Here is a 16859-nt window from a genome sequence, read left to right on the forward strand (position 1 = left end):
GTGGCATTTTCTTAGCTATTAAAATTTTGTTCCGGTGTTTATTTAATTTAAGTAAGCTTAAAGTTTACTTTGTTTCATGTAATTGTTTTTTATTTAAGGACGCACGTGTGGGTATCGGCATCATATGAGCTAACTTTTACGCTATCGAGAACGTTAAAAAACTCGCACTAAGCACACTGTTTTCGAGACATTATAAACTTTAATGGTCATATGTTTGGATAATGCTGTAATATTTATTATGTTCTCATCTCGGGCCTGCACTTTCTAAGGAATGTTTTTTTTAAACATTTTAAACGGTGGAAGGATCCTACCATAGGTAGGTAAATTTCAAGCGTAGCTTGTATCTTTATTCTCGATAGACCGCGATGCGTTTGTTTTCTTTACATGGATCACGATACAAAAATTACTGCTTATTTTAAATTAAATAGAAAAAAATCGGGCATGTCATAATATAATAGTATTAGTATGATATTTTATTTGGTTTTCGCGAGCCCTAGTATAAAGCCATAATTAAAACTACTTTACGGTTAATTTCACGTTTTTAGTAGTCATTATATTATTTCCGAAGTTTCAAATAGTTTTCGTGATCGCCGACGAGTTTAATATTGTGGGAAAAATAATAAACACTTATATTTAAACGACACAAATCTACAATGTGGGCTAAGTTTGAAATGCATTTTTACTGGTGGCAGGACCTCTTGTGAATCCGCTCGGGTAGGTACCACCACCCCGCCTATTTCTGCCGTAAAGCAGTAGGTATTGCGTTTCGGTTTGAAAGGTGGGGCAGCCGTTGTAACTATACTGAGACCTTAGAACTGATATCTCAAGGTGGGTGGCGCATTTACGTTGTAGATGTGTCTGGGCTCCAGTAACCAGTTAACACCAGGTGGGCTGTGAGCTCGTCCACCCATCTAAGCAATAAAAAAAATGCTCCAATTAAGCTAAAAATAAATTTGACATTAATTTGTTTTCTACATTTGAAAGATTCATATTAGACTGTTCGTGAGTTCATGTTATCACTAGTCATACATTGTTGATCTATGCACAAGAAGGAATCGGTGCCGTTTGGCGCCCGTTCGTATTGTCTACCCCAAACGTTCCCTTGAATCAATCGTTAACTAAACACTGTAGTAGCCTTGGCATATTTACTGCTATTATCTGTAGTGGTATTTAGACGATGACTTCTAGCGTGGAATATTTGTTGAGTCAGTAGTGGTATGGGCTGCATGGCTAGCGCACAGAGAATCGGTGTTAGCACTGGGTCAAGCGTAAGTGATTGCCGATTACAAGTTTTCTAAAATAAACTTTCTTTAAGCGATTTTAAAATTTTTGTTTTTCGTCTATGTTGTTGTGCTATTTTAGCTCACTGCTACCCAAAGGACAAACCCGAAATCCATACAAACTTGGGCCTGGCGTTACAGTGCTAGAATTTGGTCATAAGTTACAATACCTAAGAAGGTTTCTTGAGCCCAATTTTCAGGTCTCCCAGCAATGGCCAAATTGGTAAAATCAGACAATGTTTACATTTTAGGTTATGTTTATTGTTCGAGATATTTTAATAAAAACGATATTTTTGAGGCTGTTTCCTACTAAAGATGAGTAATTTTTTACGAAACTTGTTGCAGCAACAGTTTGCTTTAAAATAAAAATGGAACCTGTTACGAGAAATCGCGTGTTAGGTTGTTTACGAAAACGAACGAAAGCCAAAAATTAAAAACAACGTAATGCGAAACGCGCTGCGCACGAAATGATTTTTTAAGCGATTTTATGACCTGGTAACTAAGACCTTTAGGTCAGTCTTATTTTAATTTTAATGAACACTTTTTTATATGAAAAACTATATTTATATGATAACTTTTTTATATAAAATATAAATCATTACGTGCTCCCTTAATATCTCATCACATTTCATTTCATTTTATTTCATGCCTTTTTTATTATTATTTTTTATTGCTTAGATACCCATCGACGAGCTCACAGCCCACCTGATGTTAAGTGGTTACTGGAGCCCATAGTCATCTACGACGTAAATGCGCCACCCACCTTGAGATATAAGTTCTAAGGTCTCAGTATAGTTACAACGGCTGCCCCGCCCTTCAAACCGAAACGCATTACTGCTTTACGGCAAAAATAGGCGGGTGGGAGGCGCGGACTCACAAGAGATCCTACCACCAGTAAAATTATTAATGTAACTACACCATAGAAAAACTCAAAGTACCAAATCGACTTTTTCGTGTTATATTTAAGATTGCCAGTTGAAAATATTTTGAATTGCTGCAGTTGCCGACATGATTTCGTGTCATAACTAAATGGCACAGTTATTTATTTCTTTTAATGATTTTTGTTAGTAGATTTTGGTGCTTTACGTTACGTTATTCAATGAGATTAAGTTTATAGTCTGGCCGGCCAAACATGGCACAACTAAATAGCGGCAATCCAGAATATCTTCAGTTGGCAACATTAAAGATAACATAACACGATTTGATACATTTGTATTTTTCTAGGGCATAGTCACATTAATATAAAAATGCAAAACTATCCTTTAATGCTATATTTAATGTTGTCAGTTGTAGATATTTTGAATTGCCGCCATTGTAAGTAGTTGTGTCACGATTCGATGGCCATACTCTATTTACATTGATTAAAATACCTATAAAAACAGTCATTTATCCTAAAGCAAAAGAGTATTAATTATTTTTTACACTCGATTTCCACTAAATCGATCCTATTTTATGCATGCTCTAATTCTAATCCGCACGTTTGTGGAGCTAGTTACGTATGTATATTGAAATAAGTGTTGCAGATGTTTACAAAGATTGTTTAAAACAAAAAATAGAATTCAACTTATTTTCTACACTTGGCCATTGTCAATGAAGCTAAGATTTCAATAGGTTAATCAAGCAAAATAGACGAATTTTTTGGTACATATCCCATTCGTGTAACGCTTAGGCCCAAAATGGGGTTTCTCCTTTAAGGCCGGAACTATATCTACTATTAAATAATTTATTTATGTAGTTACCTTAGCAAACTTAATTTTGTTTTGCGGATTTTGAGAATTTTGTGATTTTTTTTCTGTAATAGATTTATTTGAGCATATATTATTATTTAAAAAATAGCTTAAATACGATACGAGGTCTTCGTTACCCGCTTTCAGGTCGATTTCTAGGTACCTCGCGCACTGCATAAAAGGAATGACGGAACACTGTCGTGTCTGAAATCTCCAATGCTATAATGTCTATCACAATAAAAGTTTATGCAGCAAACGCTAATTAAAACCGCTATATTTCGCCTTGTTCACGCGTTAATATATAAAATAATGCCCTCAGGATAGCGAGTAAATCTTCACACATAGGTATTAAGTTTTGTCTAACCTATTCTTGTTCTCGGGCAAACATGTAGTATTACTTAAGCTAGAATTTAACGTTATCAACAAATTTGATAGGTCCGGAGCAAGGAATGTGTCCGCGGAGTCTTTTTAACGTGATAACGTCTTACAAATCGATGAACACCAGCTGCACGCACGAAAAAGTGTCACGTTCCGCCTGAGTCTGTGCGTGCAAGCGAGAGCGCGAAACAAGATAGAAAGGCACGATCGGCCCAAGCGTTGGCTTGTGATACATTTATCTCTCTTCTCGCGTCACGTCAGAAATAGCAGTTCGATTAGTTATGCCACTAATGTTATCACGTAAAACTATTGTCCATAAACCGAATTTACAGACAACCAATTATTTTTTCACGTGAGGTAGTGTCTCGAGATATTTATCTACGTTTCTGGCAATGTGTTACTGGTGGTAGGACCTCTCGTGAGTCCGCGCGGGTAGGTACCACCACCCCGCCTATTTCTGCCGTAAAGCAGTAATGCATTTCGGCTTGAAGGGTGTGGCAGCCGTTGTAACTATGTTGAAACCTTAGAACTTATATCTAAAGGTGGGTGGCGCATTTACGTTGTAGATTCTATGGGCTCCAGTAACCATTTAACACCAGGTGGGCTGTCAGTTCGTCCACCTATCTAAGTAATAAAAAAAAAGTGTCCAATGTATTCTAAAGCTTACTCAGAAGGTTAATCATCTCAGATGCGTTTATTAAATGTTTCTTGTCACGATATTGTTTTAGATTCGTTTATTTACCTAATTGATTTCAGGTGTCGTGGCCCGACACAGCCGGTAGTAAAGGCGAGACGGTGGTGGCCGCTTTGGCAAGATTGAACAAGGAGATCTCAGAAAGCGAGCGTACTTATCCAGCAGCTAGACTGGCTGTAGTCACCGCCGAACTAGAGAGTATGCAGCAGGTCTCGTTTCTTACTTCTTTTTTAATAATTAGTTTTTTTTTCCTACCTAAGCTGAGAGCCTTGAGAGGTTATTTCAGCGTAACATTAACTACTAGGTGAGCTCACGGGGCTCACGACGCCCCTGACGGGCCTGACGACGTTGCTAACATGAATCCTAGCAAGAGCCGTGCTTCGCAGAATCTACCACCGGATCGGAAACGCGACCCACTGAGAATATCCGGCAAGAAACTCAGTGGGCTTAATAATTAGATATCTAAAGTGCCCATTTATTGGGAAGGCTTTAAGCCTCTCATTCGAGAGCCATACATACGGGCGTAGATGCGCAGAATAGTTTAACGGTAGGCAGCGGTATGGTTATGCCCCTATCATCGCTGACGTCCATGGGCGACGGTAACCATTCACCATCAGTTGGGCCGCTAGCTCGTCGGCCTACAAAGGCAATAAAAATATAGTTTGTGGCCTATTCAATGTCAAATATTGTTCTGATTTGTAGGAAAATTCACTTGGCATGTTCAGGCTTGCTCTCGGGGCCATGAAAGAAACATGTTGATACCGTAGAGTCGGTATGGTGGAGTTGAACTAAGCGATGCAGTCGCAGCAGGGGAATATGTCTCTACCGCTCTAATTGCAGAATCAATTAGTATGGCCAGAGGCTACAGACATTTTAACATGAGAGTCATGAAGTCGAAGTTTATTGCATTGGAATTTGCCATCACACGATTGAAACTTGACGTACACTATGGTGATTTATAATTCAGTTACATTATCAATATTAATAAAAATACATATGTTTATTAGGAAATGAATACATTCGAAGAACTTACAGCGGATTTGACGAAAGAAAGTTACGCTAAAACGCTACACCAGGTAAAATTACTTATTATTTTTCGTATTGTTAGTATTAGCCAAGAAATACTACCTGTCTGGGAATTCTTAATTAAGTTCATCATCCTTTAGAAGACATCACGCAAAAAGGAATGCATCTATCACAGGACTCTCTACACCATCCTTGGTTGACTGGTAGAGAATGCCTCAGCCATTAAGTCCGCTATTGTATCTTTGTGCGTAAAGTTGAATAAATAAATGCCCATCTGCCTAGTGACATGATATTCCTCTTTTCTTTTTGTCCTTATCCCACTATGTGGAGTCGGTGCTGATTGTCCTATTATTCCATTGAGGCCTGTCATACGTCATCTCTGCAGTCCACCCAAGTCCTTTTACGATGCCTCCTCCTCACATTACCAACATGAAGGTTTTACTTTTTAATTTTTAACGGCTGCCAAACCCTTAAAAATATGATTAATTTGAGACATTAATTAACGAGGTGAAATAAAAATGAAACGAGATGAAATGGGATGAAAGGCGATTACATGCAGCAGAGATGCGAACGTTGCGATGGATGTGTGGAGTAACGAGAATGGATAGAATACGGAATGAATATGTTAGAGGAAGTCTGAAAGTGGCACCTGTGACAGAGAAGCTGAGGAGTGCGCGTTTGGGATGGTATGGACATGTGATGAGACGAAATGAAAATGAGGTTGGTAAGAGAGTGTTAACTATGAATTTGGAAGGATATAGAGGAAGAGGTAGACCTAAGAAGAAATGGATAGATTGTGTGAAAGACGATATGGGTAAGAGGGGAGTGAGCGAAGAAATGGTATATGATAGAAGAGTATGGAAGGAGAAAACATGTTGCGCCGACCCCAGGTGACTGGGAGAAGGGCAGGATAATGAATGATGAATGAGATGATATGGGATGAAATATAATCTTAGTAAAATGGTGGTCATTTACTGAGATTTTTTCAGTGGATCTTTTTGGAGTATCCCGAGAAGTTACGGCCAGCGGCTTTGTTTTATTTTCCCACATTTGTGCACTTTCACAGATATTAAAAAGTTAATAAACCACCGTTAAAAATTAAATCAAAAATTAAACTGAAAATTAAATCTGAAGAAACACTAAATAGACAAAATAAAACAAATCACACAACTTCACTCCTCGCGTTTCTGCCAAAAAGTAATAGGGATGAATGATTAGATTACTCATCACCACATTATATACTATGATTCTGACATCAGAATAAATTTATAGATGTTCGTGAGTCTGGATTTATATCGGCGGCCATTGCTAGCATCCGAGAATGAAGATTTTGTTGCGAATGTAAATCGTAAGGTAAGCGTGTGACAGTCGTAGTGGCCTAAGGGATAAGCCCGCTGGACTCGTATCAAGCGACGCGACCCTGCCAGTGTTCGAATCCGGCAGGTAGGTACCAATTTTTCTAATGAAATACCTAGTTATTGCACGAATCATTTTCAATATGTAGGATTCTTGTAATAATAATCAAACTTATGTAATTTGCATAAAATTAAAATTATATTTTTGTATTTCTTGGGAAATTGTAAAATACTTGAAATATTGGATTTGTTTAGTTGAATCGATTTTAATTTGATATTGTTGTGTTAGTGCGTAAGGGGACAAGTGATACTCAAGACGGCCAATGACACACATTTATTTCAAACATAACATTTCCTCCCTTAACAATTCAAGACGTATAGGTACTTGTAACAATTCTATATAACTAAACCATTACATTCTATAACAAATTTAGTAAGACCGTCTATAATGAACCTTTGGACGGTTACGTTTAGGAACCCAGGGCTCCCTAATATTTTGAGGCTCCAAACTCGCCTCCTCTGCCTCGAAGAACAGAACCCCCTCTTCAGACTCTTCAGACTGTGCGGGTCGACGCACTCCTCGCGTGACAGTTATGTGAATCGGTTCCGGCGACACCCGATTCGGCTGATTGTCACATGCACTAGAGAGCGCTGGACGGCGGTTCTCCACATCCCCTCTTACTCGCACTCTCTTCCACCTCTTCCCACTCATCCCATCCTCGTCGCCAATGTTGTGTTAGCGCGTATGTGGATAAGTGATACTCAAGACGACCAGTGACATACTAACATTTATTTCAAACATAACAGATATCTAACTGTTTAATTTAAAAAGTAAACTTTATTTCACGTAAAGGAGATGCGTCGTCTGGAATTGAACTGGCTCCGGACTCGTTATTCAGAGTTACAGCGCGAACGACGTGGGCTGCATGCACAGATCCTACGTCTGAGATCTTTGTACACTCAACAACAACTACTATTGGGTAAGAACATTAATTTAACTTTTAGGTACCTACATCGTCAACTGGTTGGAACTCAAAGAAATGGTGCGCGTGCGTAAAAGAAGTGAAACTTCTTTTGCCTTAAATCAAATTTATTTTGTAATAGAGAATGCTGTGTATAAGAGAAACGATCTAGCTCGTTTAGTCCTTTCTCTCTCTCCACGGTCGAGTGGTACGCGAGACGCTCTGGCTATTTTCTCATTCTCGCTTTTCCTAAATTGTATCTTTTCTCTGCAGCCGTAACCGCAAGTTAAATTTTACTCTCGACGCACCTAAAGAAGTTTCACTTCAAAAATAAAAAGCATATAGTTTTCTTCGGTTAATTCTAAATTTTAACGTGTTTCATAGATAGCCATATGCTAAAGCTAGAGTTTAACTCCCTTGCTAGAGCAGTGAGCTCACGTACTCGCTTAGTTAAGCTGGCATGACCCGATGGGCTATGTCAGGGCTACCAACATAAGGTAGAAAAAAAAGATGTGTGGTGTCGTGGGATACCGGATAGGAACGAAGTTCCTTGTTATAAGAATATTAATTTTAAGTTCTATTCGAGGTATAAAGGAAATAAAACTGGAGGTTTCCCAACAACCCACGGTCATTCGGTAACGTGCGAACTTATTGTGGTATACTTCATTCACGGTTGTTTACATAAGAGTTAGCGTATTGCGCAAATGAACGCTCTGAGATCGTGGTCAATGAATGATAAAAAAATATGTTATATTTTGTACGTTATTGCAAAGTTAAGTCGTACACTGTGTGCATTACTAGTAAAAATCTTACGTTACGGACGTTTTTTCCCGGTTAGGGTACCCCTCCGCATCGACCCATAAGGAACTTCGTTCGAAAAAGCGATAGATTAAATCAAATGATATTTACGTAATTTTTTATTTTATTTAATTAAATTATTATCTAGAAAGTCTTTGGGGCAACGATCTCCGCCCGGGCACGGCGCAAGAGAGTGCCCTGACTAAGGCGTCGGCGTTACGTGACGCCTTAGCCTCTGTGAGTGCCAAGCTACGGGCGGCCGCGGAGTACGCACACGCTGCCGTCAGACTCCTCGATGATGCTCTGCCCGCTTGGAAACTCACCTCAGTCGGCAAGTGGGTGTCATAACAGAATATAACACTTATATAACACTTCACAGGATATAACACTTCCAGGATATATCTAGATTTTTTTTGTTTTTTTTATTGCTTATATGGGTGGACGAGCTCACAGCCCACCTGGTGTTAAGTGGTTACTGGAGCCCATAGACATCCACAACGTAAATCCGCCACCCATCTTGAGATATAAGTTCTAATGTCTCAAGTATAGTTACAACGGCTGCCCCACCCTTCAAACCGAAACGCATTACTGCTTCTCGGCAGAAATAGGCAGGGTGGTGGTGCCCACCCGCGCGGCCTCACAAGAGATCCTACCACCAGTAATTACGCAAATTATAATTTTGCGGGTTTCATTTTTATTACACGATGTTATTCCTTCACCGTGGAAGTCAATCGTGAACGTTTGTGGAGTACGTATTTCATTAGAAAAGTTGGTACCCGCCTGAGATTCGAACACCGGTGCATCGCTCAACACTAATGCACCGGACGTCTTATCCGTTAGGCCACGACGACTTCTTAAGTGGTAGAGCGTTTTGTGAGCCCGCCATCTATATTATTATTATTATTTATACTTTATTTCAGTTTTTTTTAAAACCACAATTTTTTTTTATTAAGAATTACTTATAATCTATGTTAGTGACTTAAAAATCTAACACATAACTATCAGACAAACATTATATATCATCATTATTTTTTTCCTTCCTTCTATATGTACTACTGCCAGTCTGTTTCTGCGGTGTAGCAGTAAAGCCTTTCCTGCCTTGAAAGTTTTAAAAACAGATACACAAACCAAACTTTCCGTCATTATTCTACACGTGAATTACCATATAACATTATTGTGATTGGTTTTATCTATTACTGTTGGTCTGTCTTATACACTAGCACTATGATATCGGTTACTTCAGGAGTGGATGGGAACGTACAGCGTCCTGTGCTGATGCCTGCCGACTCCTCGTGCAGGCGCGGTGTCTTGAGCGCGGAGCTCGCAGGGTGCTGGCCGCCCCGGCAGCTCCCCGGGCAGCCAGGACTCTTCGTTTAGCCCTGGACTACGCATTCACCGATGTCATGCACGACCATAAGTAACTTATCTATCTTTTTTTTTTATTGCTTAGATGAGTGGACGAGCTCATAGCCCACCTGGTGTTAAGTGATTACTGGAGCTCATAGACATTCGCAATGTAAATGCGCCACCCATCTTGAGGTATAAGTTCTAAGGTCTTAATTGTAGTTACATATACTAATATATAAATCTACAGTGGTTTTTACGAATGTTCCGCTATAACTACTGAACCATGCATCCGATTGACGATTAGTATCCATGTAGAAAATACATATACTTAATGGATAGGCTAATATTTACATGAGTGTTGGACTCCCTAAACCAGTTGCGGGGGCGTTAATGATGAGAATCTTTGTGAGGGTGAGAAATAATATTGTTAATTTTAAATGCCCAGCGAAGCGGACGGGTACAGTTAGTCTATATATATAAAAATGAATTGCTGTTCGTTAGTCTCGCTAAAACTCGAGAACGGCTGGACCAATTTGGCTAATTTTGGTCTTGAATTATTTGTGGAAGTCCAGAGAAGGTTTAAAAGGTAGATAAATATGAAAATGCTCGGAATTAAATAAAAATAACAATTTTGTTTTTCCGTTGATGTGTTCCTCGTCGGACGGATTCCTTTTGTTTGTTTTAAGTATATTTTATACAAAAACTTAGGTATTTTATTTATAGATTGAGGCATTACGAAGTCTGCCGGGTCAGCGAGTCTCAAATAATAGTTTTATCTCATATGATTTTGTATGATATCTTTTTGTCTCTAGTGCATTCCTAATTATTATTTTTTACAAGTCACGCTAGAACGTCCGATCCCACATTAGGACTACCTGTGTTATAGGAACCAGATACAGATATATATACTTATATGCGTTTAAATATATAGATATATAATAAACACCCGAAAAAATAACAAACAAACCTGTTTATAACACGAATATTTGCCGGATGTGTGAATTGACGCCACGACCCTCGATGCACCAGTAAGACCACCGAGTCAGTCATCAATTATTGATAATTACGTTTACAAATAGATCATTTGTTAGATCTTTTAGTTATACTTTTTTTTTGCCTTTAGGCAGACGATCGTACGGCCCACCTGATGGTAAGTGGTTACCGTCGCCCATGGACTTCAGCAATGCCAGGAGCAGAGCCAAGCCGCTGCCTACAAAAAAATGTAGATTACGCAAAAGTATATCTGAGATTTTCTAGAACTTTCTTATAGGTATGAAAGAGCAACAGAGGTCTTCGTCGAGTTCAAAGAGGCATTGGTGCATTTAATCGAATCGATCCATCAAGTAAGTTTTCAATGAAATAGTACATTTTTAATTAGTAAAAAATAGTACATTTTAAATTAGTACCATTTTTATGAATGGACAAACATAAAGATGAACTTAAAATAATGGCGGTTTATTTTCTAAATATTCAGCTGAGAAATCGTAAAATACGATCAGAAATAAGATTCCATTATAAACTCTATTTTTTGTGGGTCGTTTATGCTTTATGTAAAATGACAGATAAAATATGACAAACCGTAAAATAATCTCGTTATAAAGTATTTATTGAATATACAAATAATGTTTAGATTTGCGAGAGAATCATTAACGAAGTTCCAGAAAAATCTTCAAAATGTTGTTAATAGGAGACAGTCAACGCAAGAAATTGATATATTCATTAATGGAAAACCCGTTAAGGTGCCCAGCTACTTCACAATATTACAAGCTTTACGTCGCGAGAAATTGACTGTGCCCACTTTTTGTTATCACGAACGTCTCTCCATTGCTGGTAACTGTAGAATGTGTTTGGTCGAATTAGAAGGCCTGTCAAAGTCACAGGTAGCTTGCGCCATGCCCGTGTCGAAGAACATGAAAATACGAACAAACTCCGCTAAAACCCAAACGGCTCAAGAAGGTGTACTAGAATTTCTACTTGTTAATCATCCATTAGATTGTCCTATTTGTGACCAAGGAGGTGAATGTGATTTGCAAGATCTATCGATGAGATTCGGCAATGACCGTTCAAGGTTTACTGACGTACATTTCGACGGAAAAAGAGCAGTCGAAGATAAAAATTTAGGGCCCTTAATACGAACAGAAATGACTCGTTGCATTCACTGTACTAGATGCATCAGGTTCGCTTCACAAGTTTGTGGCTTGGATGTTTTAGGTACTGCGGGGCGAGGCACTGAAATGCTTGTTGGTACTTATGTCGATAAGATGTTTTTATCTGAGTTATCTGGAAACATCATTGACTTGTGTCCTGTGGGAGCTTTAACATCGATGCCTTACATGTTCAAAGCAAGACCTTGGGAAGTACGGAGAACCAATTCCATTGACGTTACAGATGCAACCGGTACTAATATTGTAATAAATCATAGATTTGATCGTGTTTTAAGGATACTCCCTCGGGAGCACGATGAAATAAACCAAGAATGGCTTTCCGATAAAGGACGGTGGGCCATGGATTCACTTGAAATACAAAGATTAGTGACCCCTATGCTCAGAGTTGGTTCTTGTTTATGTCCTATCGAATGGAATTGTGCGTTGAAAACCGTTGCAGACTCGATAAATTGTACTTGTCCAGAAAATGTAATGGCTATTGCCGGTCCCCATTGTAATGTTGAAACTTTGGTAGCGGCCAAAGACTTTTTAAATATGTTAGGTTCAGAAAACACGTACGTCGAGCGCGGGATGTATTATACACAAACGGGAGCTGATATAAGAGCGGCGTATTCTTTAAATGTAAACATGAGGGATATAGCTCAAGCCGATATAATTTTACTAGTTGGAACCAACCCGAGATTCGAGGCTCCTATTTTGAATGCATGGATCCGACAAGCCTATATTACAAACGAGTGCGATATTTATGTAATAGGTCCTCGATGCGAGTTCAATTATTTTGTCAACTATTTAGGCGATGATATACAATCATTAAGTAAAGCTAGTGAAGTATTAAAAGAAGCTAAAAAACCACTTATTTTAGTTGGAATTTCACAACTGGAATCGGCATTTGGTGGGAAAATCATGAAAGAATTGACTAATATTGCAGCTTCATTTAAGGTAAACAATTGGTCAGTTTTGAATATTGTAACGCGAGAGGCTAGTTTTGCCGGTGCGTTAGAAGCTGGTTGGAAGCCGGGAGCTTTAGCAGCATTACAAGAAAAATGCCCAGATGTTTTGATATCATTGGGTGCTGATGAAATATTTTATAACTGGTCGCCACCACAGTCATGTAAACTTATTTATATAGGTTTTCAAGGTGATAAAGGTTCGGAGAATGCATCTATCGTTTTGCCGGGAAGTGCTTACACCGAAGCCGGTGGATTATATTTGAATATGGAGGGTAGATCTCAACACGCACTTCCTGCAGTCACACCGCCAGGGAAAGCGCGTCACGATTGGAAGATTATACGGGCTTTAGCGGAATATACTGGGATATGTTTGTTCTACAGCGATCACAGTTCTTTATCCTGTCGTCTGTCTCAAGTGAGCCCTAATTTCGTACATTTGGGAAAGTATCAGGATAAATTATTCAGTGACTTGATTGCCCCTCTTATTTGTTCGGATAGCAGTGCGAATGGTAAACTTAATGTCGACATGAAGACTCTGGTTGATTATTATTGTACCGATGTGTTTACTTACAACTCTACGACGATGATAAAGGCCCAGAAAGCTGCAGCAGAGCTTGCGAAATCTAGTTACGCTTGCGTGTAAATGTTTTAATTAAAATCTTAATGTTGTTATTGGTTCCCTTATTTAGTACATAGACTAAAATCTGCAAAATGTACTTAAATAACAGAGAGAATACATTAAATTTAAGCAGCGCAGGACTGGTCTAGTTAGGCTAGGGTCTATTTATTTATTTATGTATTTATTTTACTCTTCTTATAAATTAACAGTAGCAGTCCAATTAACAGTCCAGCAGTGGATGACTGTGGGTTGAAAAAACTTGCTCCACTTGGCATTAGCGGCGCTACCAAAGTCCATGGGCATCACAATCTAAATGTCGTCGTCCAAGTTGATGTATTTATTCCCGAATGCATTTGAAATTTAAATATCAGAAAATGACCATACAAGTCCATAAGCTCAGTAACATGCTCACTGGCAGTACTAACACTTACAGTCTGATAGCATGCCTTGATGATTTAAGTGCCGATGATTTCACTGGTGGCAGAGCATGATTCAGAAGGGATAGGTACTATTATCCCGCCTATTTCTGTTGCGAAGCAAACCTTCGTTGTGGACGTGCATGTCTCGACAATCACGGTGTGACGTTTCTTTTGACATGACATTTATGGGCTTTGATGATTGTTCGGGGTAGTATATGGGCTAGTTCTTCGATCTGTATAAGAGTTTCAGAGGGTCAGAGTTCAAATTTTATTTTCAATGTTATTCGTTCATCAAAATAAAGATATCTTTACGCAAGTGGGCCTTCATACGATTAGGAAATATTAAATAGCCATGACTCCCCCGTCATTGGAGATTTCGTCCGTGAAAATATCTCAAGAGATGCGTTCACTAGCTTTTTAAATTTTTGGCTGCAGTCTTAAGCTAGTTTCCTATGACTGTAATTTCCTTTTGTCAAGTCCGTTATAGGAGTGTGTGAAACAAATTTTCTTTCAAAAACTCGTAAGTATGCTACAAAAAAAAACATTGCCGTACAAAAACGGAACTGCTTTTACTGTGTTTACAAAAAACGCTAAAAGTTAAATTCGAATCTAGTAAAAATTGCATATTGAAACCTATTATAGACTTAAAATAAATAGAGAAGAAGTAATTAAAAACTTCGCATGTTGAAATCACATTCTATATTCAGTAGGTACATTTTAAATAATGTATTTAAATTGTTCGATTTTAAATAAATAGCATTAGCATTCTTCCGATAAACGTTAAACTTTAGTACCGAGTTCAGATTTTTTTACATACATATATATTTTTTAATTTACACTTTAATATTCTATTGTACCGAGAAATTGATTTTATCGTCAATTTCAACGAATACACTATTTAGATACTTAGTAAGACTTAAGTTTTAGCTTACAGCAACAGTATTAGCACCGTCGTGCTGTTTCCAGGTATTGCTGAACAATTTAGAAAACCTTGCTGTTGCGGAGAAGGACGTGGCCAAGTGCCGACGAGAACTGCAAGCGGCGAGAGTGAACACGATAGTTCACAAAGGCTTAGCGGAGCTGAAATATGAACCAAAAGCGTTAACTCGACTCAAGATGAATGCAAACAACCGTTGATTGTAAATAAATTGTTGCAGAAGTCTGTGCGCTGTTCGCGTGTCACAGGCATAATAAAATTAAAACTAATTTACGTCTTAATTTCGAGTTTTTTATTGTCATTATATTAAAGTGTTAAAGTGAAAAATTACTTCGTCTCAAACTTTTTCGTCTGTGTGTTGCATGTCGCGTGACGGTCGGCCGCGGAGTAGGGTTAAAGTGAAAGGCGCAAGGCCAATATGGCGGCGCCTATAATTCACAGCAGCTGACCGTGTAGTGTATAGACTATTACTCATTTGTGTCAGTGCTCCACGCTATTTTGTTCGTTTTTTTAATGTGTATATAATTTAAATAATTGTTAAGTATTGTGTATGTCGTACTCTAAGACACAAAGTTCAATAAAAATATTAGTTGGAGACTTAGTCTACTTTTATCATATTCCATTATCATTCTAATTTTCCAAGTATAAAATTAAGATTGATAAAGCGATTTTTATACCCTTAGTGGAATATTATTCCAAAAATTATTAGTTAAATGTCTATAATGTAAAAAAAGTTTCACTTTTTTCATAAAACCACACAATCCTTTTTTCAATTAAGTTTCGAATTTATACTATAGTCGGATTTTTAATAAGACGAAGCCAGCTGACAGTAGGTAGCTAATGTCACTTTGTGAAATAATGTTGCTATATTTAAAGTAATAGTGATGCGTTCAGTTCTCGTTCAATCACATGAATGAACAATGAGTGTGAAGAGTTAATCATTAATTTCAAACTATAAAAGAATATTATTTATATTTTATAATAAAATTGTATTAAAGTGCTTCAATATATGTTACTAGTAGTATGTAACTACAATCAGTTTTTTTATTTTCATTACCTACCTATAATTGTTATATTTTATACGTCTATAAATTCAACTATATGATGTATTGGAAATAGGACAGTCTTACAAGCTTCCTCGCAATGTTTTTCTTAATGTTTAAAACACTCGGTATTCAGTACAGGTAGATACTACATAGGCGGCACTGAAAATTTCGGGAATTAACGAAGTGACGTTACTATTTAAAAATGTATTTATTCCTTTTCGAAGTATTCTCCGCGAAATTTGACACATTTTTCCATACGATGGAACCGATCATTGAAGCAACCATTCCATTCGGAAGTTGGGGTCTCCAAAATGGCCATTTTGTAGGCGTCCACAGCTTCTTCAGGTGATGAAAATCTCTGTCCACGCAATTTATTCTTTATTTTAGGGAAAGTATAGAAGTCATTAGGGCTTAGGTCGGGGCTGTACGGCGGATGGTCTAATAATTCTATGTTTTCTTGCTCTAAAAACTCTTGTTCTGTGCGCGGTGTGAGAACTCGCATTGTCGTGATGGAGGATGATGCGGCGGTTGCAGTTCTCTTTACGGAGTTCAGAAACGACCTGTGGCAAACAAATGCTAGCACACCATTCTGCATTAACCGTTCTTTGTCCCTCAAGAGGAATAGTCGTAACATGGCCGGTTTTGGAGACAAACGTGGCCACCATTTTTTTTGCAACACTCCGTGAACGCACAATTTTTGTTGGCTTTAACTCATTTTCGAATATCCAAACTCGTGACTGGTTTTTTGTTTCGGGTTCGTACGTGTATATCCAGGATTCGTCACCTGATACAATGTTGTATACAGCATTTGAGGATCCTGCGTGGAATCTTTCGAGAGTTCTGACGCACCAAGTAACGCGAGCCGCTTTTTGCTCTTCACAGAGCGAATGCGGTATCCATCGGGAAAACAACTTTTTTACACCTAATTGTTCATGCAAGATTATTTGTATTTGACTCATGCCAATGTTTAAAGTTGCCTGAATTTCGCGGTATGTCACATGTCGATCTTCCTCAATCAGCTTACGCACAGCATCAACATTTTCTTGTGTGACTGCAGTTTTTGGACGACCTTGACGGGGATCATCACTGAGCTTGACACGTCCACGTTGAAACTCAGCAAACCAGCGATAAATTATGGTTTTGGATGGGGCTTCAT

General features: G+C 38.2%; 2 protein-coding genes across 2 annotated transcripts; both read left to right on the plus strand.

Annotated features, from left to right (window-relative positions):
* Positions 1-1077: 1077 nt before the first annotated feature.
* On the plus strand, positions 1078-14938 carry LOC110385095 (uncharacterized). Its single transcript, XM_062673277.1, has 9 exons — positions 1078-1268; positions 4142-4288; positions 5087-5155; positions 6378-6458; positions 7314-7440; positions 8369-8555; positions 9464-9637; positions 10838-10910; positions 14687-14938. Exons 1-9 carry the CDS (start codon positions 1218-1220, stop codon positions 14855-14857), a joined length of 1080 nt encoding a protein of 359 aa, XP_062529261.1. The 5' UTR covers positions 1078-1217; the 3' UTR covers positions 14858-14938.
* On the plus strand, positions 11119-13354 carry LOC101741611 (NADH-ubiquinone oxidoreductase 75 kDa subunit, mitochondrial). The gene has a single exon (XM_004921984.4). It carries the CDS (start codon positions 11190-11192, stop codon positions 13323-13325), a length of 2136 nt encoding a protein of 711 aa, XP_004922041.2. The 5' UTR covers positions 11119-11189; the 3' UTR covers positions 13326-13354.
* Positions 14939-16859: the final 1921 nt, after the last annotated feature.

Source organism: Bombyx mori, chromosome 17 (genome assembly GCF_030269925.1).
Source record: "Bombyx mori chromosome 17, ASM3026992v2".
In the NCBI taxonomy this organism is placed as follows: domain Eukaryota; kingdom Metazoa; phylum Arthropoda; class Insecta; order Lepidoptera; family Bombycidae; genus Bombyx; species Bombyx mori.